Source organism: Schistocerca cancellata, chromosome 4 (genome assembly GCF_023864275.1).
Source record: "Schistocerca cancellata isolate TAMUIC-IGC-003103 chromosome 4, iqSchCanc2.1, whole genome shotgun sequence".
Lineage (NCBI taxonomy): Eukaryota > Metazoa > Arthropoda > Insecta > Orthoptera > Acrididae > Schistocerca > Schistocerca cancellata.
Window position 1 is genome coordinate 732,803,545 of NC_064629.1, and position 26,909 is coordinate 732,830,453.

At 42.0% G+C, this 26,909-nt stretch overlaps 1 protein-coding gene across 1 annotated transcript in view; it reads left to right on the plus strand.

The window, feature by feature from the left end:
- Nucleotides 1-26,909, plus strand: part of LOC126184523 (serine proteinase stubble-like) — a 366,220-nt gene that overhangs the window by 43,985 nt on the left and 295,326 nt on the right. Inside the window, exon 2 of the mRNA XM_049926923.1 lies at nt 1,833-1,936. Coding sequence (XP_049782880.1) covers nt 1,840-1,936 — 97 coding nt within the window. The 5' untranslated portion in view covers nt 1,833-1,839. The remainder of the gene's footprint in view (nt 1-1,832; nt 1,937-26,909) is intronic.

Below are 26,909 nucleotides of genomic sequence, written 5' to 3' on the forward strand. Positions count from 1 at the left end.
AAACCTAACTAACCTAAGGACATCACACACCCATGCCCGAGGCAGGATTCGAAACTGCGACCGTAGCAGCCTCGCGGTTCCGGACTGCAGCGCCAGAACCGCACGGCCACCGCGGCCGGCTCAGAGAATTCTCCCTGTAGACATGCTCCAAAGAAGGACTTACACCTGATGCAACAACAATTATAAGGCTATTTGCCGCGCGGAGTGGCCGCGCGGTCTGGGGCGCCTTGTACGGATTGCGTGGCCTCTCCCGCAGGAGGTTCGAGTCCACCCTCGGGCATGGGTGTGTATGTTGTTCTTGGCATAAGTTAGTTTAAGTTAGTTTAAGCAGTGTGTAAGTCTATGGACCGATGACCTCAGTAGTTTGGTCCCTTAGGAATTCACACACATTTGAACATTTAAGGGTATTTTTCATTACAGCTCTATGTGTCTTCGCCGTAATAAACTGTGAAAAACAAAATTAATTATAAGTTAAAGCGAGTCAACACATCAGAAATGCACGTTCACAACAAAATAAACTCCCGTTTGTACCACTAAACAACACTGCCACGTTCTTTAAATAATTTTCTGCATCAAGAACCCGACTTTGGGACAATTCGCCTCAAAATATTAGAGACATTAAATTCCATTCAAACTTCAAAAGACAGCTAATGGCCCACCTTCTATCACAATAGCTATCTCTTCTGAAGTTCACTCTCGTCCGCCCTCCCCCCTCCCCGCCCCCCCCCCCCCCCCCACCTCCACCGCCACTTCTCCCTCCCATTGTCTACAGAGTCCTCTATTAAAATTGCCTTTTTCCTAGCAGCCATCGTCACTTTCATTTCAATCTTCTCCACTTCCATTGTCTCATCCACTTCTTCTAATACCAAACATGAGTTCAAATATGCTATACAAATCAATACCATTATTAATGCCCAATTATTTATTATTATTATTATTATTATCATCGCCAATTATTACGTATTATTAATTATGCAAATTACCATCACTGAGATTTTTATGTAATAACTAATCAATATCATTTTTAGTTCCTCCATATTTTCGTCATTATGAGTGTTACTATTATTATAGCCCGTCCGGTTGGCCGTGCGGTCTCACGCACGGCTTTCCGGGCGGGAAGGAGCGCCTGGTCCCCGACACGAATTCGCCCGGCGGATTTGTGTCGAAGTCCGGTGAACCGGCCAGTCTGTGGATGGTTTTTAGGCGGTTTTCCATCTGCTTCGGCGAATGCGGGCTGGTTCCCCTTATTCTGTCTCAGTTACACTATGTCGGCGATTGCTGCACAAACAAGTTCTCCACGTACGCGTACACCACTATTACTCTACCACGCAAACATAGGGGTTACACTCGTCTGGTGTGAGACGCTCCCTGGGGGGTCCACCGGGGGCCAAACCGCACAATAACTCTGAGTTCGGTGTGGGGTGGCGGAGGGGTGAAGTGGACTGCGGTAGTCGTCGTGGGGTTATGGACCACTGCGGCTGCGGCGGGCAACGGAGCCTCTCCGTCGTTTCTAGGTCCCGGTTAACATACAATACATACAATACAAAACTATTATTATTATCACTCCCAACTATTATTTTTATTAAAATGTAAATTATTATTATTGTGTTTGTTATGTAATATTTTTTTGTTTGTATTGTTTCTGGTCAGATTAAGAGAGGGCCATATGGCCCTGATCTGGTCAGGCTAAACAAGCAATAAATAAATAAATTTCAGTGATAGTAATTTTATAAACACGCAAGAACTATCGTGCTGTATTTTAGTATTTAATCACTGAACGTAGGTAAGAGTTTCCAAAACATTGTATAAGAAAGAAAGCGGTGTGCTTTCAGGCTGGAGATGCGGTGCAGCGCAACGATATGCTGGTGGATGGCGCTACTATTCTCCACACGCATAGCAGACGTCCAAGCTGGGGGCGTGGCCGACATCGTGCTGGGTAAGTGACTAATGACCTCAAACAGATAAAGCTCAAGACCCATATTGAGAAATATAATCTTTTTTCTTCAAGTATTGTCCGTTATTCCTTCATGCACTGAAAATTAGTATGATGAGTAAAGCTTCGTGTTATACAGTCTCAAGGGGAGCTCTTCTGGATTGTGGGCCAGCAGCCCAGGTCGATGGAATCATTTATCTGACAACACAGTGCCTAGTACGTACAGCACTTGTCAAAGTTAGGTGAAGAGGTACATATTATACATCTTAATAACCGTCTCTGTACTGCAGGTTGTGACGCACGTTAGATGGTTCAAAAATATGAGTACAGTTTGAACAACGGGAAGAGTGGTAGCGATCGCCAGATCGTTCGTAAACATCTCTATATGAATTTCAAACAATTGTGCAATGGCCCAAGGAAAGGCTACCTTAAAACAAAGTAGCGACAGCTAATAACTAACACAAATCTGTTATCGATGAGCCTTATATGAAAGCCAAAATTGCAAAGAATGAAGGAGGACCTATAAAAAGGTTACAAAAAAAAATTGTGTGACGCTGACATATAATATTAGATTATCCATAAAACTGATAAGTGGCTCCACAAATCTAACTCAAAAATTGTCTTTCAAACAAATAACTCGTAGGAATCAGGACTACGACACAATCCGATAACATAAACACAAAGTACATGTGATGAGGGCGTACACATGGAGACTGTGAGAAGCAATTTATTGGACAGACACCGTGGAAGTTTCAGACACATTACATGTAACATATGAAGTATTTATTTCAGTAGTGGTACAAGTCCATTTTTGTTAATATTGAGATACAGAGTCCTAAAGTTAAATGAGCACTGAAAAATCTGCAGTTGAGATACCAGAAATATTCAAGCATATGGCTTCTTGCTAGAGATGAACCTTTCTTTCTGTTTGTTTGGCTCATTAATTTCAGAAACATTATAGACAGAAAAGTGGAAGTAATGGACTTGTACCACTATTGAAATAAGCCCTTCATATGCACACACACAAGAGTAAAACAGCTTATGGGGCACACCTCCTCAACAGAAACAATTCCGTTTAAAATTTGTGGAAAGAAATTTAATCATTTTATATTACGAACGAAAGGGTAACCTTTTAAACCTACTTGAGGAAACTAAAATCTATGCCAATATAAAAAAAAAACGAATCAGAACAACCGCTTAACGACCAGAATCAGTTTAATTATAATGCATATTTCAATATCTGCCGAAGTAATTACGTAATACGGCAGTTACAGATGGCAGTGAGACGCTGGTTGAAATTATACTTTTATCTAAAACAGAGCGTGCCAAGACGTGCCAAATTTCACGTGTGCAATCCGCGTGCGGGCCAAGACCCGGCCTGTCACTTGGCTCTTTCGCTCCTTCTCAGAAGTACCCGGAACAGAGCGACATTTCATTTCCCATTGCCTTGCGGCATTTTCGGTCGGCATAACTCTCCGAGTTCGGGAGAATCGTGGTGACAGAGATTTTCATCCTTTGCTGTTTGCTGTGATGTGAAGGACTAACACAAGTCTACTGACTGTTTGTACAAAAAGAGTCGGCCTAGCGATCTATCGTCACAATCATTTAAAAGTAATGGGAATGACAGAAGAGATGGATGAGAATTCTCAATTCACATAAGTGTCGGGTACTGCTTATTTGTTATGAAACATTACAGTACCATGCAGAGAGAATTTTATTTAGATGACAATGCAAGCGCAAAAAAATTACAACGACCGACAGACGGGATTCATTGTTCTGTGCATCAAGAAACACTTTGTGTTAAATTTGAGGGTATGGAGCACTTGAAAAAAATAGGGGTACGAATAGCAAAATTCCTGAAGTCACATTGACAGTTGCAACAGTTTTCAATGGAAATGAACTAAGAGTAATATACTACTCCAAAGTGCGTTGGTTAAGTCAAGGGGCATGCCTGGAACGATTTTTCGAGTTAAAACTCGCTGTTGTTGAATTTATGAATGAAAAATGAGTGCAGGAACGAAAGTTATAATAGCTGGAATGTATTGCGGACTTCACAGTTTAAGTGGACTTGAGTGCACGCTTCCCACAGTAAAACACTGCGAGGTAATTTCTTTTTGATTTGATGGGGATGCATTTGAAAAGAAAATCGCGTTGCAGAAGGGACGTATTCTGAAAAAGACAGTCCAATTCCCTAAGTTCACTGGCGTTAAAGAAAGTGAGAGGTTTGAAGAATTCACTGCGGCCTTCCAAGAATTAAAATGATAGTTTTATAAAGGTTTTGAGGACACTGCCAACCTTACATCGTTTTCGAGAGCGTTTGCTGTTTCAGTTGAAAGAGCCACTGTGCATGTGCATATGTAACTGACTGACCTGCGAGGTAATTCCAGTTTCAATGACAAATCTTTTTGCGTTCAAACTGTTCAGGATGTGTACATTGCTTTCCTCAGGTAGATTTTTTCAAGTCTCCATAATGAGATCGCAAGAGTGCTACAATGTTTCGATCGATATACTCGTATTTGTGTGAAACACTTTTTCCCATTATGAAACTAAATAAGTCACAATTATGTATAACTTAAGTGCGAAACATTGTGAAATTGTCTGTGTCTGTATGCTGATAGTATATACTAGATAAAAAGTATATTATGTCCTCAGAGGGTCAAAAATAATTAATTAATACTAAAACTTGTTTTGTTTGTGATCTATATTGTTGAGAAATGTGAACTATAAAAGCAAGTCGCATGCAGTGCGACTGCACTGTGGCGTGGTGATGGGGGAAATATGAAGCAAGGCCGTGCGCTTCGGAACTCGGGCCTGGGCATGGCCGCGAGTCGAAATCTTGGCAGCCCCTGATCTAAAGAGTGCCTCGTTTGCTGCGGTGTTGTCGTGTACCACACGCCGGGTTGTGTATACCGAGGGCATAGTCACCGCTTGAAGTGCCCACGCTGCCGACAGACTCAAAACTGTGTCATTTTCTTCTAGTATTTACCAACGTAAAAACAAAGGAACTAGGATAACCACTGGGTACTCCTAATAGCTTGGTTGAAAATAAACGTTTTCTGCGACAAGTTTTCAGACAACCATGTACATTTACTTATAGTCTATTTTGATTATTTTATTGACATATATACGAGGGGCGTTTGAAAAGTCCGTGCAAAAATAGAAACGACTAACGTGTTTGGGGTAAACCTTTTTTATTTTTCGAAATAGTCTCCTTTTAGACTTAAGCACTTCGTCCAACGCTATTCTAATTTGTTGATCCCTTCCGAATAATAGGAATTGTCCAAGTCTGCAAAATAGCTAGTTTGTTCCGCCAGCCATTTCTTCAAATTGGGAATCAAATAGTAGCCCGAGGGAGCCAAGCCTGGAGAACAGGGGGGATGTGTAACGAGTTGGAATCGTATTTCCAATAATTGCAACACTTCACACGATTCCGTTTTCGTTCAAGAGTGAACAATTGCGGAACCCATCTTGCGGATAGCTTTCTCATGTCCAAATGTTCATGCAAAATATCAGGTACCCGTTCATTAGAGATGCCCACAGCACTAGCAATCTCACACACCTTAACTCTTCTGTCATCCATCACCATGTCATGGATTCTATCAATGATTTCTGGAGTTGTAACCTCCACAGGGCGTCCAGAACGTTCAGCATCACTTGTGCACATATGGCCACTCCGAAAATTTTGAAACCACTTATAAACTGTTTTAATCGAAGGTGCAGAGTCACCGTAATGTTTATCAAGCTTCTCTTTAGTCTTATAATGTTACTTAGTCCCTGTAGTCTCCTGAGGCGTTTTGCCTTTCGTAAAGTAATGTTTAATCACCACACGAAATTGTTTTTCGTCCATTTTTTGACAATTACTCGACTTCCTTGATTCACACGAATGCCAAACACAAAGAAATTGACGAATATGGCTGAAACTTGGTGTGCGTTCTTTTCAAAGATGCTACTAGCTAAAAATGACCTCGATACGCGCCGATGGTGCCATCTCTCGGACTTTGCACGGACTTTTCAAACACCCATCATATGTATGCTACATAACACAGCGCTAATTCAATTTTTAGCATTAATTTATAGATATGAACATGGCTTATTCTGTCTGCAACAGGTAATCGAAAATAAATGAAGTTGTGATCTAGATTATGGTATTCACCTTAACACATATGGCATTGCAGGGGCGATGAGTTCTACGTGGTGTGCTTACTGATATTCGACAGTGTTGTTCTATTTGATGGTTCTAATGGTTCTAATGGCTCTGAGCACTATGGGACTTAACAACTATGGTCATCAGTCCCCTAGAACTTAGAACTACTTAAACCTAACTAACCTAAGGACAGCACACAACACCCAGCCATCACGAGGCAGAGAAAATCCCTGACCCCGCCGGGAATCGAACCCGGGAACCCGGGCGTGGGAAGCGAGAACGCTACCGCACGACCACGAGATGCGGGCTCTATTTGATGGCATAGTGGTTTTTTTCTTTTGGCTTTCAGGATGCACCCATTCAGATAACTCACTAGGGGGATGTCAGTTGCGATGAACGTAACGACAACAAAACTCCCAGTCCCCGAGCACCGAAAAATCTGGTACACAGACGGGAATCGAACCCAGGTTCCTTCGGTTGGTAATCCGCCACGCTCAGCGAGCAGCTAAGGATGGGGGCACATCTGTTTGTCCTCTCACTTTTCTCTCCCTCAGTGTGCCATGCCATACAAAACGCCACTGGAACCTTACAACAATAATCACAGTCGTCTATACTTCGTCTACAAGGTTCATTCATCACAATGGAAACAACGCAATGTGCTAACAGGAAGGAAACCTTCCTAGTTATAGATGTCTGAAACCACACCTCGAGGTATCCATGCCAAGACTATCAAAAGACTTCACGTAATTTACTTCTCAGCGCATGATCTGTCTTTACGGACTGAACATATTCCAACGCATAACGTTTCCAGTTGTTATTACTATTTGCCAACACCAACCAAAGTTATTCAAGTGTGTATGCATATTAGTTGAGTAGATAGTAATGAGATTGAAGGAATGTATGATGAGACACAAGAAATAATGTGTCGGTACCTCAGATGGCCAGCAAAAACAATAAGACGACTATAAAAAGGTGACACATTAATAAGTCTATTTACAATATGTGCACATAATAATGGAGATATACATAACTTTGTGTAACTGGAGGTTCTTCTGTGGTGCTGAGTTACATACAATTAGAGTAATTCCTTCATATAGAAACAAATATTCTTGAATAGTGGTACAATCAGGTAAGTCCCTAACAAGCAGTGATGCTTAATAGCGTAGTACTACGTCGATGTAATTTTCCTCGCCGTAGTCATCCGTACTAGCGAGGGAACTGCCCCGCGGCTGGTCCCGGCGGAGGTTCGAGTCCTCCCTCGGGCATGGGTGTGTGTGTTTGTCCTTAGGATAATTTAGGTTCAGTAGTGTGTAAGCTTAGGGACTGATGACCTTAGCAGTTAAGTCCCATAAGATTCCACACACATTTTTTGGAACTGTCCCATCCGACATGTCGGAACACGCCCTGAAATTTTGTATACAGGAAGAATACACCCAACGGAACATTACGTCAAAATTGTAGCTGCTAAGACACATTACAAGCATTTAAAAAAAATGTTGAAATTTACTAAATTTGTAGTTCGCCGTGTGGCTGGAGAAATGTACATTATGTGATAAAAAATATCCGGACACCTGCCTGAAAATGACTTACAACTTCGTGGCGCCCTCCATCGGTAATGCAGGAATTCAGTATTGTGTTGGCCCACCCTTAAGCCGTCGGCACACGGACCGTGCTGTCGAACTTTAACGTTGAGCGTGCCAAGTTCAACGTTCTGCTGAACGCTCAGGAACGATGCGACTTGTGCATACGGTACGTGGGCCCCAACGTGGTATAAGCGATCGCAACGCAGTCCAGCGGCAGTTGAGGGATGTTTCTACTTCGTAAATCACACTGTTCAATCAAGGGGCGCGCGTAAAATTCCCACCTTGGATCTATTAAAACGCACATTTCCTCCATCGTCCATGAATAGGAAAGTACTATGTCCAATCAACAAGGACACAGACTTAGAAAAGTTCCATTGCAAACAGCGCGGTACAAATTTGGAATACTTTTCCGCATAAGATAAACATTACTTCATCATTTTCACATTTTAGTAAAGCCCCAAGGTTAGTCTTACTTGATCACTGGTCCTACCAGTGGCAGAATCTTTCCAACATGTGATTTACGAAGCGTAAAAGAAAAAGGAGCAAAATATCTTTATACAAGTAGCGGAAGCCAATCGAACAGTCACCCCTCAAAAAAAAGTGAATTTATATTTACATAACATCAAATATTATAGCATATACTTATATTAAACTAACAATAAAGTATCAGAACCTAATAAAAACGCGAATGTTAGCAACAAAGATTTTGAAGTGTAAGAACGCCCCAACATAAACTCATTTCCAAAAAAATGGTTCAAATGGCTCTGAGCACTATGGGACTTAACATCTGTGGTCATCAGTCCCCTAGAACTTAGAGCTACTTAAACCTAACTAACCGAAGGACATCACACACATCCATGCTCGAGGCAGGATTCGAAACTGCGACCGTAGCGGTCACGCGGTTCCAGACTGAAGCGCCGAGAACCGCATGGCCACACCGGCCGGTTACTCATTTCCAGACAGAGACGCTACTCATTACGCTAAACCAACAAAACGTTCGTTTTTACTAATCATATTATATTATGCCTTCCTATAAAAGTTAATCGTAGATGATTATGTTACTAACTGAAATTTAATTATAACAAATTGTACGAAGAACAATGCTTTTTGGGTGGATTTTCAGTGTGTCGCACTCTCAAATAGCCTACTCTCATAATACGCAAGTTACAATAATTCTTTTGCCAATATGATGTTTCTCATTATTTTATTGGAACGAATCACACAACTAACAACGGTTTTCCAGTGATTCTCAATTTGCTGGTACTCAGAAACGGCATATATACATATAGACTTGAAACGAACGCCAATATGGCGCCTCACATCTCTGTACTGAAGGCAGACGGCGTGCGTGTGACTTACGTGGCATTGTGCCATCTCATTGGGCAACGCTCAGACGCACGCTCAGAATATCTGACATGCCAGACATTGCTCTTCACGTTCGGAAAGACTCCTGAACGTGTTATTCCACGCTATGACGTCAGAAACTCGGAACGCTCAACGCTCAACGTTCGGATGCACGGTCCGTGTGCCAACGGCTTTAGCCTTGATGACAGCTTCCAATCGCAGGCATACGTTCAGTCAGGTGATGGAAAGATTTCTTGGGAAATGGCAGCCCATTCGTCACGGAATGCTGCACTGAGGAGGGGTATCGAGATCGGACCGTGAGGCCTGGCACGAAGTCGGCGTTCCAAAACACCCTAAAGATGTTCTATAGGATTCAGGTCAGGACTCTGCGCAGGCCAGTCCACGACAGGGATGTTATTGTCGTGTAACCACTCCGCCACAGGTAGTGCATTATGAACAGGTGCTCGATCGTGTTGAAAGATGCAATCGCCATCCCCGAATTGCTCTTCGACAGTGGTAAGCAAGAACATCTACATCTACACCTACATCCATACTCCGCAAGCCACCTGACGATGGGTGGCGGAGGGTACCTTGAGTACCTCTATCGGTTCTCCCTTCTATTCCAGTCTCGTATTGTTCGTGGAAAGAAGGATTGTCGGTATGCCTCTGTGTGGGCTCTAATCTCTCTGATTTTATCCTCATGGTCTCTTCGCGAGATATACGTAGGAGGGAGCAATATACTGCTTGACTCTTCGGTGAAGGTATGTTCTCGAAACTTTGACAAAAGCCCGTACCGAGCTACTGAGCGTCTCTCCTGCAGAGTCTTCCACTGGAGTTTATCTATCATCTCTGTAACGCTTTCGCGATTACTAAATGATCCTGTAACGAAGCGCGCTGCTCTCCGTTGGATCTTCTCTATATCTTCTATCAACCCTATCTGGTACGGATCCCACACTGCTGAGCAGTATTCAAGCAGCGGGCGAACAAGCGTACTGTAACCTACTTCCTTTGTTTTCGGATTGCATTTCCTTAGGATTCTTCCAATGAATCTCAGTCTGGCATTTGCTTTACCGACGATCAACTTTATATGATCATTCCATTTTAAATCACTCCTAATGCGTACTCCCAGATAATTTATGGTATTAACTGCTTCCAGCTGCTGACCTGCTATTTTGTAGCTAAATGATAAAGGATCTATCTTTCTGTGTATTCGCAGCACATTACACTTGTCTACATTGAGATTCAATTGCCATTCCCTGCACCATGCGTCAATTCGCTGCAGATCCTCCTGCATTTCAGTACAATTTTCCATTGTTACAACCTCTCGATACACCACAGCATCATCTGCAAAAAGCCTCAGTGAACTTCCGATGTCATCCACCAGGTCATTTATGTATATTGTGAATAGCAATTGGTCATTGGTCAACGCTCAGACGCACGCTCAGAATATCTGACATGCCAGACATTGCTCTTCACGTTCGGAAAGACTCCCGAACGTGTTATTCCACGCTATGACGTCAGAAACTCGGCACACTCAACGCTCAACGTTCGGATGCACGGTACGTGTGCCGACGGCTTTAGCCTTGATGACAGCACATTACACTTGTAGAAGGTGCTAAAAACATCAATGTAGGCCTGTGCTGTTATAGTGCGATGCAAAACAGCAAGGAGTGCAAGCCCCCTCCATGAAAAACACGACCACACCATAACACCATCGCCCCCGAATTTTACTGTTGGCACTACACACTCTGGCAGATGTCGTTCACCGGGCATTCGCCATACCCACATCCTGCCATCAGATCGCCACGTGGTGTACCGTGATTCGTCACTCCACACAATGTTTTTTCCATTGTTCAATCGTCCAACGTTTACGCTCCTTACACCAAGCGAGGCGTCGTTCGGCATTTACCGGCGTGACGTGTGGCTTATGAGCAGACACTAGACCATGAAATCCAAGTTTTCTCACCTCCCGCCTAACTGTCCTAGTACTTGCAGTGGATCCTGATGCAGTTTGGAATTCCTGTGTGATGGTCTGGGTAGATGTTTGCCTATTACACATTACGACCGTCTTCAACTGTCAGCGGTCTCTGTCAGTCGCCGCGACGGATTAGCCGAGCAGTCTCAGGCGCTGCAGTCATGGACTGTGCGGCTGGTCCCGGCGGAGGTTCGAGTTCTCCCTCGGGCATTGGTGTGTGTGTTTGTCCTTAGGATAATCTAGATTAAGTAGTGAGTAAGCTTAGGGACTGATGACCTTAACAGTTAAGTCCCATAAGATTTCACACACATTTTTTTCTCTGTCAGTCAACAGACGAGGTCGGCCTGTACGCTTTTGTGCTGTACGTGTCCCTTCACGTTTCCACTTCACTATCACGTCGGAAACCGTAGACCTATGGATGTTTAGGAATGTGGAAAGCTCGCGTACAGATGTATGACGCAAGTGACACCCAATCACTTGACCTCGTTCGAAGTCCGTGAGTTGGGCGGAGCGCCCCATTCTGCTCTCTCACAATGTCTAATGACTACTGAGGTCGCTGATATGGAGTACCTGGCAGCACAATGCACCTAATATGAAAAATGTATGTTTTTGTGGGTGTCTGGATACTTTTGATCCCATAGTGTATACCCGTTGCCGTAGCTCTGACAGAGAACGCCTGCACAACACAGCGGGCACATATCCTTGGTTGACGGCACATCGGTAAACAGGTAACACGACACAACGCGGTCGTAATTTGCAAAGCCAATTTCAGTTTCAATTGATAGTTTCTTTGATATAATTTTTTAAAGTTAATATTCGCTCGAATCTGCAACTCATTTAATACTCAAAATAATTAGCAGTTGTCTTTGCGGTAACGCAAAGTGTTAACAATGGAGACAAAACTGAATTAATTTTCTTTATGATTTTTTCGCATATGCTTGCCAATACCATTTGGCTTCGTGCAGGTTTCAGAGTTTCACAGTAATGTGGAACCCAGTTAATGTTTTCAACCCTGCAAGGATGAAATTTGAAGAAATTGGTATATAATGGAAATCATCTACTTCTCCTAAAGACCTATATCTATGTTAATTATTAGTTAATTTTATGGACATTTATTCGAACGATATCGACATTTCGTAAGGAACCGTGGGAACATTATTGGAAACGGGGAATAACTCCGTCGATTACGTGAATTGTGGTTCTAAAAATGATTCTTGTGCTAATTGAAGTCCAGAATAAAAATAGTGTACCTTCCAAGCCCAAACGAAACATGTGCAGTGATACATTTGAGTGAGAAAGAATATGCTCTAAATTTTTACTTAAACGAACGAGGGAGAAAACTAAGTTAAGTGGTGTGCAAAGCCGGTTTCGTTTCGTAAAATCTGAACATGAATTATGTGTATGGGGAAAATATTTACACCAAGTACGAAATGTGCGCCAAAATAAAACTCGCAATAGTGTGAAAGATCTAGAGCTGCTCGTGAGACTTAATGCGCCACTACCGAGGAAGAGGTAGGAGACTGGACGCCCTGAACTGAAAGTGAGATAAATATTACTGATTTCCAGGCTTCTTTGATCTGGTTACCCAGATGCAGGACGTTATACGGAAAAAGAAGTTGCAAAAGTACGAAGTTTACGGCAGGTAAACGTATAGAGGAGATGTTCTTGATAGATAATACTAAAGAGAAATTCGTAGCTGACGTGAAAGCGAAGCTTCTTGTTATCCCCTAAAATACTGTGTATGTAGCCAGTCAGTCAGGTATCGTTCAATAACTACGTGCAACTCGCACTTTATCATTTCGAGCGAAAAAAGAGAGTAGCTTTGTAGTCCATATTATTCTACGACATATTCGTATAAAACAATGCCACTTATAAGTATCAGTGCACTACTTCATGACAAATTAGAACCAAAAATTAAAAAAAAAACAACTGTTCAGTTGAAAAAATCTTATAATCGCTGTAGCAAAATCTGAGAAAATGGGAGAGAATACGTTTCAATATTGCATATGATACGTCTCCTTACCAGTTGTAGAAAATAATTCGTTGCTTTTGTCGGACTTTTGGCCTGGACACAACAACACCTGTATGTTCTGGAGGACGACGAAAAGATGGTTCAAATGGCTCTGAGCACTATGGGACTCAACTGCTGTGGTCATAAGTCCCCTAGAACTTAGAACTACTTAAACCTAACTAACCTAAGGACAGCACACAACACCCAGCCATCACGAGGCAGAGAAAATCCCTGACCCCGCCGGGAATCGAACCCGGGAACCCGGGCGTGGGAAGCGAGAACGCTACCGCACGACCACGAGATGCGGGCAACGACGAAAAGACTTGAGATATAATTTGGTTTCCAGACGGAAATGATAGTGTGATTCAGCCTTTCGATAAAGGAATTTCTCTACAGTGTGGAGCATTTTTCAGAAAATTGCTGGACAATATAATTTCTCTTTGTAATTTCAGGTTTATTAGCAGACTGGTATTGTTAAACTTCAGACATTTGTGTCCTGTTCGTTTGGATCAGCACGTAATAAGAATTTGATCAAGTATGCCTTGTACGCAGCATAATAAGCAGAACAACGGCCACAACCATTTCTTCCTCCATCCCAATTTTGTCTAAATAGAACTTGTAATTGCTGTAAAGTGCCTGAATATTCTCTGAAAATGATGGACATTGGTTCAGGGCTGTGCAATGCTGCCCACATTGAAGCTGTTACAAACATTGAAAAATAATTTCTATAAAAAATATTCACTGGGTTCAAATAAACACGCCGTGGAAGAGGATGAGGTACTGACTGATAAGGGTGTGTTCTAAGACCTAATGCTTCAGTTTGAAAATAGTATTCAAAATAAAGTTTCTCCTTCACAAAATCTGATATGAAACATTTTACTTTAACTTCAAAATCAGTGAACTTCTCAAATGAATAAATTTTTCTTTTATCGGGTGTACCTGGTGTAAGAAAAATGTTTGTTTTCGTCGTCCATGAGACAGTTCCTATTTTTGTGCCGACTACAAGGAACTGTTTCATTGATGGAAAAACATAAATTGTTTAAAAATAATCATAAGAATGTGCTACAGGAACTGATATAAAATATTTCATGTCTACAAATTAAAGTTCTGATTGATGAAAGTCGTTTTTATCGTAAGATAATACATTGCCTTAATTTTCTTTCCTCTACTAGTCACTAGTCACTTGTGTAGCAATTACATCTGCAACAGTTTAACTGTCGATACGAACAGCAAATTATTCAAACAACTGATGATTTGAGGCAACATTTGCAAGGATATTTATTTGTCAACCAATCTACTAATATTTGTATGAAGCTATTTTACGGCCGGTCTACACTTCGCTGTGCCAAGATTGAATATTTTCTGTGCCTACTGCGAAGAGAAGGCCAAGGAAAATTTATTTCATTGTTTATTAGCATAGGGAATTTTATCATGTTGTTGCACAGGGCCATAGAACTCGGTGCTCACGAGACTGGGTAAATTTCAGAGGGACTGATTTCATTATGAAAATTGCGTATTGGTTTTGCGGATTAAGTCATTTTCTCAACAACACATCACACAGTAAATTTGTATGACAAAAACATTACGCATTTCATATACACTAAAAAAACACAAATCTTTTTTAAAATAACGTTACAACCCCTTCGACACTCCTCAGATACATTCTCTGGATACGGCTCGTCTGCTTACTCTCTGATTCCCTCGCTCGGCAGGAAAGCTGTAGAAACCGCTGTTGTAAGCGGGCTCTTCCTGAGGCATGTGTGAGTAACTTAACCTTTCCTTAAAAAATACTTGCAGTGCGCCTTAACAGCTAAAATACTGACAGTGCATTTCTTTCGATGTATCCTTCGCATGTGAAAAATTTCAGAGTAGGTTTCGTGATGTCTAATTCGATCATTCCCTTGAATAGTTGATAAGTCTATAGCTTCACTGAGTCTGGCGCGAAGCTGTGTGTACCACTGCTTAAAAAGTTGTGCCGGCCAACACAGTTGCAGGCAGTAAGGTCATGTAAATCCCCCCCGTCCTGCCTCGGAGGCAGCTCATGCCAGCGCGTGATGAAGAGCGATCTTGCAGGCGGTGCGCTTGCGGGAGGTTTAAAAGTGCAGTCTTCCGCGGAGCTGTGAGCGGCGTGGGGATCGCCGGGTGCGATTGGTGAAGACGCCGTCGATACCGTAAGAAGTTATTCAGATCGTTAAGGAAGAAGAAAATTTAATTTTGATGGGGTACTGGAATTAGTATCAAAAGCATTAGGAGGAAAAATAATTGGAGAATATGCGCTTGGAGAAAGGAACGAAAGGTATGCCGCCTGGTGTAATATTGCGCAGAGCACAATTTAATCATTTGGTTTAAGAAACACGGAAGACGTTTGTATATGTGGAAGAGACTTGGAGAGACTGAAAGATTTGTAATGAATATAGGTTTCGAAATAAGAATTTAAATTGCCACATATTTTGAGGATGTGGACTCTGGTCATACTTTTGTGGCAATGAATTGCTGATTAAAACTGAAGAACCCGTATAAAGTCAAGAAATTGAGGACATAGCACCTGGATAAAATGAGAGTTTCAAAAGGATCATCAGGCAATGATTGATTGAAACAGGAAAAGAGGATACAATAGCAGACGAATGGGTAGCTTTGAGAGATGAAATAGTGAAGGCGGCCGAGAAAGAAATAGACAAAAAGACAAGGCCCAGTATAGATCTTCTGATATCAATGCGAATACTGAATTTAACTGACGACAGGAGAAAATATAAAAATGCATCAGATGGAGAGGGCGAAAGTGAGCACAGACATCTATGTTTGATACGGACCGAAAGTGCATTACGGCAAAGCAGGAACGACTAGAGGATAAATACAAACCTGCAGAAATGTGCATGTCTGTGGGAAAGATAGGTACCATCTATAGGGAAATTAAATAAATCTTATGAGGAAAAAAATCAGCTGTTTGAAAATCAAGAACTTACCTGGCAACGCAGGAATAAGCGAAAAATGGACTGTTGAAACGAGGGAGAAATGTTTAGGAGAGCAGTACGAAGGAAAGCAACCAGTAGACAATATTATGGAAGAGAAAGAGGAAGTAGATGACGAGAAAAAGTTGACAGATCACTGAAAGCCCAACGTAGGAACAAGTCACCTGGGGTAGATGACTTTCGCTCAGAATTATTGAAGTACTTTGGAGAACGTATCATGGCAAAACTATTCCACCTGGTATGCCAGATATATGAAACAGGAGAAATAGTCTCAAGAGAATGAAATAATTCAATTCTAAAGAAAGAAGGTGATAATATGTTACCCTCAGTTAATAAGTCATGGTTGCAAAATACTGACACGAATTATTTACGAAAGATGGAAAAACTGGTAGGAGCAGAACTCGGGGAAGATCATTTTGGCTCCATAGAAATCAAGAAACACGACAGGTAATACTGACCCTGCGACTTATCGTAAAAGATGTATTTAATGAAAGGGAAACCCACATTTATTGTATTTGTAGATTTAGAGAAACAATCTTAACTGCAACATGTTCTAAGATATTACGAAGGTAGCAGGGATAAAACACAGGAAGCTAAATCTTAGCTACAACTTTTACTGAAACCAAACTAAAGTTATAAGGGTTGAAAGACATGAAACGGAAGCAGTAATTGAGAGGAAGTGAGAAACGACTGTAACTTATCTCCGATGTTATACGGTTTGTACATTGAGCATCTAATAAAGAAAGCTATTGAGTAATTTGGAAAAGGAATTAAAGATAAGGGAGAAACAATTAAAAATTTGAAGTCTTTTGGTTGTAGTGTAATGGTGTAATTCATCTAGAGATGGCAGAAGACCTGGAACGGTGTTTTGAAAAGAGGTTGTAAAATGAATATTAAAAAAAAGAGTAAAGGTTGCAGTCCGATTAAATCAGGTGATGCCGACGGAATTAAATTAGGGAATGAAATACTAACACTGTTTCGTTATTAGGGCAGCAAAATAACTGACGATGGCCGAAGCAGAAAAATATAAAATGCAGAGTGGCGTTCGTAAGCGTATGTGAATAAGATAATTTTTTTTACATAGAATGTAAGTGTAAATGTTAGCAAGTTTGCTCTCACAGTTTTTGTCTGGAGTATAGCCTGTTTCGGAAGGGCAAAATTGGACGATAAAGAGTACAGTCAATGAAGAGATAATAAACTTGTACGGTGTGGTGCTACAAAAGAGTGCTGAAGGTTAGATGGGTAGATCGGATAACTAACGAAGAGGTACTGAACCAAACTGGAGAGACAAGAAATTGATGGCATAACTAAAAGAAGTGATCGGAATGATTAAATACATTCTACAGCACCAAGAAAATATCGATTTTTGTTAATGGTAGGAAAAATTGTATAGGGAGACCAATGCCTGAGTATAATAAAAAGGTTCAAATGGATATTGAATACAGAATAGAGCAGTTATACAGTGCTGAAGAATCTCTAACAGGATATTGTAGCGCGAAGTGGAGATCAAATCAATCATCGGACTGAAGACCTCAAGAATAACATTCTAGTTAACAATTCTGCTACACTGTCTGCCCCGTGCTCTTTATGCTTTTCTTACAAGGGAAACACAGATTGATCATGAAAACAGGAAGAAGGTGTACTGGACTGTGGGAAAAAAAGAAGAAGTGCAATATACAGCATCTCTGTAGATAAGTGGCGTCGTGGACAAGTGGTTACGGTGTTGGATTTCGAAATGGGCGAGCCGTATTCAACCCTCCGTCATGTCTATTTTTTTTTCTTTTCTTCGCTGTTCTCTTTATTCAAACTTGTGTCTGTGTCGTGGTGTAACGTCCGTTTGCAACAGTGAGGTGTAAGGTAGGGAGGGACCTATAATGAGAGTTGGATCTGCACAACTACTCCGTTAGCAACCGAAAGGAAGTGACTTTCCAATGGGAACCCCAGATGGTTGATGAAAAGGTGACAAGTCGACCGAATCCTCCATCCGAAAACACGTCTGGAATTAGTGACAGGAATCTTTTATCGACGCACCTATTTTGTTCGACTGGTAAGTGAGTGAGGTATGCATCCTTGCCCAATACAGGTGTTCGTATGACTGTGAATGTGATCACTCCCAAGGAAGTAATGAAAAGCTGCAACAAATGAACGCAACAGTTTCACAATCACAAATTTTCTCTGTGCTCTCTGAAAACATATGTTTTTAACGTTTTTGAAGTTTCGTCCTGTTTTGGAAGTCTTGACTCTTGAATTACTTTGTTGTAACATGGTTCACATCGGTTTATTTGTTGTTTTCATTTATGTGAGACGTCTTGTGGTATCTCGCCTGCTCTCACTGTTTATCACATTTACTTGCGACGGTAACGTATTCTTACCATATGACTCATATTCTATAACCGAAGTGTAGTATCACAGTTACTTGCGACGGTAATGTATTCCTACCACATGACTCATATTCTATAACCAATGCATAGTATGAAAACTGCCAAGATTACAAAAAAAATGTTCAAATGTGTGTCATATCTTATGGGACTTAACTGTTAAGGTCATCAGTCCCTAAGCTTACACACTACTTAACCTAAATTATCCTAAGGACAAACACACACACCCATGCCCCAGGGAGGACTCGAACCTCCGCCGGGACCAGCTGCACAGTCCATGACTGCAGTGCCTAAGACCGATCGGCTAATCACGCTCGGCTGCCAAGATTACAGAAACAGAACAAACATTTCTATTACCGGACGGACAGTTAATAATGTAGTGGGAAAAAGAAAGACAGGACGTAGTTTTGATCACGGGTGGCCCGCTTAGCACTCTAACACTGTACCCCCATAAACCTCACGCCACTTAACTTGCCACCTCTTCTATATTGCAATTCTGGTCTTGGACCTTTCACTGTTCCTATTTTGCTTTGTTTTTTCATAGTCCAGTAGACCTTCTTCCCGTTTTCACGCTTGGTCTGGGATCAGTTTTTGACGGGCTGTCGAGTGGGCCCTCTTACCACTAAATCTGAGGAGCGTGCGATGGGGAGTTTCCCTTGCTTGTACGCTGCGCCAAAGAATTGCAGGGTCACAGTTTTTCGTCCTGCGACGCGTAAGTGTGAAATTGGACTCTCCCTATGTAATGCTACAAAAGCGCAGTGCTCTGCGTCACCCTCTCACTCGGCGAGTCTTCAGACAGCAAGGTGGTGACACATGTGAAAAAAAGGCCAGAGCTCAGAAGTTCATGTAAGTTGTAAGGTGAGTTAATGACGTTGCATTGGCACCAAATTTCACAAATTCTGCCAAAGCTACTGTGGGCGTGCCAAACAATGGGAAGATCCTTCAAATCGTCGAAACATCCTCTTCACCTTCAGAAATTTCGGAACCGTCGAAGTGTCCCTGCAGCGTAACCAGGAACGTGACGATACTCAGTTGTTGTGCTTTCTTCTTGGGCATTCCTTCAAATCGTCGAACCGATGCTGACATAACCTCCCCGTAGAGGCATTTGATCATACAATGTAGGCTTTCACGGCGGGTATTGTCTTCACTTAAAATTTCCGGGCTGATAGGCCGTGGTCGATGTATAAAACTCTCCACTGACGTTTCGTCTCCGACTGCGGGAGACATCCTCCGAGGTACAGCGGTGAACTGCGAAGAGAACTCAACGAAGCGCTGATTATGTAGGCAGTACAGAGGGCGCCAATGTCCATCACGTGGCACTGTCTATGGAAAGTGGAAAGATCGTCACCCCCCCCCCTCCAATACCAACATCTCAGCCCTCCTCTTGACACCTATGGGATGGAGGTCGGAACACCGACGCCCAACGTTGAAATCATATGATTTTCTTATGGGTGGTAGAACAAAACATTTGAAACACACCGCCACTCAGAATCGACACGAAAACGCCTAAGGAAGCGATATAAAGGCCGCCAATGAAACCACCCCTTCCCTAGGGGCGTTACTTCACACACATTTCGCTGTCGACTCAGGAGCAGGGATAAAAGTAGATGTCAAGAACGGCAAGGTCAGCAGTCTTGAGCAATTCCGAGATTGCTGATTACCATTGTAATAGAATAGTGACAGAGAGTCCTGTGGTGGTGGATTTCTATTTTACTTCATACTTACTGCTTTCTTTCATTTCAACATTTATCTGCTAAAGGGACTGTAGAACTTTGCTGTAAATGTTTACTGTTATATTTTCAATTTCATATTGAAAAAAATATAGCCGGTATGGAATATAACGACCCGCTTTAGAAGAATAGGCCGTAACAGCAATAAAGAAATAAATAATGAAATCCAATCTGGAGAACCTAATCCAAGTTTGTCCTGATTTACCTACATCAATTTAGGCGAATACCGGAATGATTCCTTAGAAAAGAATACGGTTGGTTTTCTGACCCCTACTGGTCCAATCCGATCTTGTAATCCGTCTTTAATCCTTTCCCTGCTGAATTCGAGGTAGCAGTGTGCTAGCTGTGTGCGGCTGGGCGCACTTCTCTCTAGTCCCAGCCAAGCCAGACATTTCTGTTCTTTATCAACCACTGAAAATTGTCCCCATACCGGAGGGGGACTCACTCTGTCGTTATCACCATCATTTTCACTCCTGGAAGACGAGTGCGGAAAATTAAATTGATCTTATCGCTAGTCATAATTGAAATTTCTAATCCTGAGTTTGACAATGCGAGCTTGTATGTCTTTCAACGTCTTCGTAACAAGTCCCTGCACTACAATCGTACCAAAATGAGCGAAAGGCAATTGATAAAGCTTCTTCTGTCATCTGTAAGTAACATTAATAAAGCGGTAAGTACTACGAGGGTGACTCAAATGAAAACTTTAAATACTTTTTTAAATATTATTTATTGTGCAGAAGTGGTACAAAGCTGTATCACTTTTCAACATAATCTCCTACACGCTCAATGCAAGTCCTCCAGCGCTTACAAAGTGCATAAATTTCTTTAGAAAAAAATTCTTTTGGTAGTCCGCGCAACCACTCATGCATTGCGTGGCGTACCTCTTCATCAGAACGAAACTTGCGTCTTTGAGTGGTCCAAACATATGGAAATCACTTGGGGCAAGGTCTGGTGAGTACGGTGGATGAGGAAGGCACTCAAAATGCAGGTCTGTGATTATTGCAACTGTTGTACGTTCAGTGTGGGGCCTTGCATTGTCATGTTGCAAAAGGACACCTGCTGACAGCAATCCATGTCGCTTTGATTTGATTGCAGGCCGCAGATGATTTTTTAGGAGATCTGTGTATGATGCACTGGTGACAGTGGTCCCTCTAGGTATGTATTGCTCCAAAATGACGCCTTTTTCGTTCCAAAAGAGAGTCAGCATAACATTCCCTGCTGATGGTTCTGTTCGAAACTTCTTTGGTTTTGGTGATGAGGAATGGCGCCATTCCTTGCTCGCTCTCTTCGTTTCCGGTTGGTGGAAGTGACCCAGGTGTCGTCCCCAGTAACGATTCTTGCAAGGAAGCCATCATTTTCCCCTTCAAAGCGCCGAAGAAGTTCTTCACAAGCATCAACACGTCGTTCTCTCATTTCAGGAGTCAGCTGCCGTGGCATCCATCTTGTAATCACTTTGTGAAACTGGAGCACATCATGCACAATGTGGTCTGCTGACCCATGACTAATCTGTAAACGTGCTGCAATGTCATTCAGTGTCACTCGGCGGTTTTCCTTCACTATGGATTCAATTGTTGCAATGTTCTGTGGAGTCACATCTCGTTGTACCTGACCTGGACGAGGAGCATCTTCCACCGAAGTCACACCATTTGCGAGCTTCCTACTCCATTCGTAGACTTGCTGCTGTGGCAAACATGCATCACCGTACTGAACCTTCATTCGTAGATGAATTTCAATAGGTTTCACACCTTCACTACGCAAAAACCGAATAACAGAACGCTGTTCTTCCTTGGTGCAAGTCGCAAGTGGGGCGGCCATCTTTATACTGATACGGCGACGGTATGTGTGCATCTTCACTATCTGCCATCTACAGGCAATTCTGCACGCTGTTTGTAGCACGCTTACCAACTTACAGGATAACGGCGCTTAATTTCAATTTGTTATTACAAATTTAAGGTTTTCATTTGACTCACCCGCGTACATCAACAAGCTTTAGCTGAGTGGCGCTACGCTGCTGCTTTAGCACCTGCTTGTGGGCCTGTAAAATCTGAGGGGTGTCGAAGGGGTTGTAACATTCTTTTGAAAAATATTTGTGTTTTTGTTTGCCAGTGTATATGAAATGCGTAATGTTTCTGTCCTGCAAACTTACTGTGTGATGTGTTATTGAGCAGATTACTTAATCCGCAAAACCAATACGCAGTTTTCATAATGAAATCAATTCCTCTGAAATTTACCCAGTCTCGTGAGCACCGAGTTCTATGACCCTGTGCAATAGCTTGATAAAATTCCCTATGCAAATAAACAATGAAATAAATTGTCCTTAGCTTTAGAGTCGCAACGGATGTAATCATAATATTCTGTCCTCTCTACAGTAAGCATAGAAAATATTCAATCTTGGCACAGCGAAGTGCAAAGGCCGGCCGCGGTGGTCTAGCGGTTCTGGCGTTGCAGTCCGGAACCGCGGGGCTGCTACGGTCGCAGGTTCGAATCCTGCCTCGGGCATGGGTGTGTGTGATGTCCTTAGGTTAGTTAGGTTTAAGTAGTTCTAAGTTCTAGGGGACTTATGACCTAAGATGTTGAGTCCCATAGTGCTCAGAGCCATTTGAACCATTTTTGAAGTGCAAAGCCGGCCGTAAAATAGCTTTGTACAAATAATGTCAGTAGATTGGTTGATAAATAAACATCCTTTCAAATGTTCTGTGAAAATACTGGACATGGGCGCAGGGCTGTGCAACGCTGCCCGCAATGAAGCTGTTACAAACATTAACAGTTTTCTTTTTCTGGCACATTAATATTTTTCTGACTCTGATTGAAAAATAATTTCTTTAAAAAAATATTCATTGGGTTCAAATCAACACGACATAGAAGAGAATGAGGTACTGATAAGAGGTATCCTAAGACCTAATGCTTCAGTTTGAAAATTGTATTCGAAATAAAGTTTCTCCTTCGCAAAATCTGATATGAAACATTTTACATCAACTTCTAAATCAGTGAACTTCTCAACTTTTCTACAATTGTCACTTACTGTCGTAATTAAAAACATTTGGATTGTTACATGACAAAAAGTCTGACATCGTTTGACGAAATAGATTCCAAAATTTAACTTTTCTGTATCAGGACTACAAAACACACAAAATATTGCAAATCGGGTATATCAAATAAACCTATACATTAAATCTGATGGAAAAAACTTGCTTCTTACATTCAAGTTTCAGCACTGTAAAAATTACCGAAATCCACTTTGCGTTGCTGTATACCTAAAGGCAGACCGATGTGGCCGAGCGGTTCTAGGCGCTTCAGTCTGGAACCGCGCGACCGCTACAGTCGCAGGTTCGAATCCTGCCTCGGGCATGGACGTGTGTGATGTCCTTAGGTTAGTTAGGTTTAAGTAGTTCTAAGTTCTAGGGAACTGATGACCTCAGATGTTAAGTTCCATAGTGCTCAGATCCATTTGAACCATTTGATCTGCAGACTTAAAACTAAATATACAAAATTTCATTACCTTACGGACTTGTTCCAGTTGCTTTACGTTTGAGTTACAGTATCAGTTCGCTGCTCTTCTCTGATTGCCATGGACAATGGTCAATATTTTTAACGATCAGTATCACTTCAATTCTTGATAATCTTATAGCCTCACAAATGAATAACACATTTTACACTTCTATAGAAATAACTACGACCTAACATTTACTGGCTCTGTGTGAGTACAAACAATACTATTCATCAGTTCATTTTATAAAAACTGTATTATGCTGCGTCCATTGACCAACAATTAAGTTTCACAGCTAGCCACTAGCTTTAAGTCTTACATCCTACATATAACAGAGTGCGACGGTAACTGCTACTGCTTCGCGCGCTCCTACTTACAATCGATTGTGTCACTCAGGCAACATCTTTGGTTCAGTGGTGTCAAAGATACAATCTCTACTACATATGACAACCGTTTCTGGTCATTTTTCATGTATTATATTACAAAATCGGGCTCCACGAACAAGTGGACCACTCATAGGGGCCCGCATCTCGTGGTCGTGCGGTAGCATTCTCGCTTCCCACGCCCGGGTTCCCGGGTTCGATTCCCGGCGGGGTCAGGGATTTTCTCTGCCTCGTGATGGCTGGGTGTTGTGTGCTGTCCTTAGGTTAGTTTAAGTAGTTCTAAGTTCCAGGGGACTGATGACCATAGATGTTAAGTCCCATAGTGCTCAGAACCATTTGAACCATTTGAACCATTGAACCACTCATAGGGTTATCTGTCCGTAGGCGCCTAGGAATCAGTCAAGGGTTGTCTCTGTACAGGTGCATTTTTAAAGTTTTCAGCAAAGGTGCACAAGTAACGTCAGTGGGACTCTTTGTCGTTTTATTCATGTCCGTGTCTATGTTGCCCCCCGTGGTTATGCCACAGGAGAGCGTGAAGCAGAAGGGCTGAAAGCATAAACACCACTTTCTGCTTCGAATGACATTGAAATTTATCGAATTTATTTGATTGGTTCCTAGTGTTTCCACACCATATACCAGAGCAAAAATTGGGATCGCGCTACACTCCAGAGGTGTCGGATCACTTTCATTTAGGTTGCGGCCACAGGATGTCCTAAGAGAAAGTTTAAATCGTCCTTGGGGTGTCAGCAACGTAAAAGGTTGTCAAGAACTTTGCGATAAGATACACCACTTATATTGCTCACTGTTGCTGTTGTCTTCAGTCCAGAGACTGGTCTGATGCAGCTCACCATGACACTCTATACGGTGTAAGACTCTTCATCTCTGAATAACTACTGTAGCCTACATCCCTCTGAATCTGCTTACATATTCATCTCTTGGTCTCCCTCTACGATTCCCCCCCCCACCCCCCTCGCTTCCCACCAATGCTAAATTGGTGATCCCTAGACGTCTCAGAGCGTGTCCTATCAACCGATCCCTTCTTTCAGTTAGATTGTACCACAAATTTCTGTTCTCCCCAATTCTATTCAGTACCTCCTCATTAGTTACCTGATCTACTCATCTAATGTCCACCATTTTTCTGTAGCACCACATTTCAGAAACTTCTATTCTCATCTTGTCTAAACTGTTTATTGTCCATGTTTCACTTCTATACATGGCTACAGTCCATACAAATACTTTCAGAAAGGACTTACTCATACTTATATCTATATTCGATGTTAACAAATTTCTCTTATTCAGAAATGCTTTTCTTGCCATTGCGTCTATGTTTTATATTCTCCATACTTCGACCATCATTAGTTATTTTGCTTTATGTCATCGAGGATCCTCCAAGTTTTTATTTCTTCTTCATGAATTTTAATTCCTACTCCAATTTTTTCTTTTGTTCCCTTTACTGCTTGCATGCTTTACTGCATGCTCGTAACATTGGGATGATTGACTATCTTCCACTTTTTTCAAAAAAACGCCTGTAAATACTTGATTGAACAAGAAACATACACTGTAATAAATAGAAGTAAGGCTACTCACCAAATGCCTGTACTAGTGCGCTGCGCCCAATAGCCAACATCTGTCTCACACTCAACTCCACACTATCAACCACTGTGATGCTTGTCTGAGAGGTACACACCTCTATACCATGAGTATATGTTAACTATTTAGCTTCCATAAAAACCGCCACAGCCTCAACACACATACGCATTTGTTGCCAGTAACTGCTAGAAAACGTCCTACGAAAAACTGATGAACGAGGAATCAGCAACCTACGTCCTTCTTTAACAGTCCCAGAACACCTCTAGCATGGAGCCAAACATAAACTATCTGCGTTTGTAGCTGACTGATGAGGAAATGACGTGCTGTGAAGTTGACTGTGGAAGCCTGACCGCCTACGGTAGCAATAGGCAGCACCTAGACCCGGCCTGTGACCGTTAAAACGATACATTACACGGGGAATACCCTGCAAACCCCAAGCCTCCAGAAGCAGTGGCTGAGTGTCAAAGCGCACTGTCACAGAGCAGTATTTATACACACTCTATTACATTTTCCCCTCATTGTCGGAGAACCCTGCTACTGTTATCGTCTAGGATGCTGTAAACACTTATTTTCCCGATATTTATTTCATTAGCACTCATCGACTTAAACTATATGTTACTTTGCGGTTTGGAAGCAGTAAATCTTTTTATTGCTTGCAGAAATCTGAGAAAATACCGTACCCACACTCCGTAGGCACCAATGACTAACATTACAGAGCGCTTTTTCTAAATCAGTTATGTAATGCTAAGACAGGTAGATTTGTTACCAGTGGGTGGGATCAACATGTGAATGTTACGGAACTGCTTTGTGAACTCAAATTAGACGACGTCTTTTTCGTGAGATACTATTAAGAAAATTTAGAGAACTGGCATTTGTAGCGGACTACAGAACAACACTAGTAGAATGACTGAGCTTAGAAATAAAAACGATATACTTATGGAGTAATTGGAGTATGCAACAGAGAGGTGCTGTTTGTTCTTAATGTAACGACTGGTTATAGGAGAGGGGATGACACCACATAGAGGTATACACGAGGGTTGGAACTTCAATAGTGGCAACTATTTATCTACATCTCGTACAAAATAGATATGTGTTTCAAAGCCTTACTGACCTTCAAAGTAGTCACCAGCATTGTGTATAACCCGTTGACAGCGATGTGGAAGTCGTAGGATACTCTTAGCAGTGGCAGTTGTGTTGACAGTTTGAGCAGCGCGGTCTATTGCCCGACGAATTTGTAGCAATTCTGAAGCGCATGCCGTGAAGTGTTTCCTTCAGTTTAGAAATCGAGCTGAACTTACGAGGACTTAAGTCAGGCGAGTGCAGTAGGTGGTATAGCACTTAGCAACCCCATCAGTCAAACAGATCAGTAACAGCTTGCACTG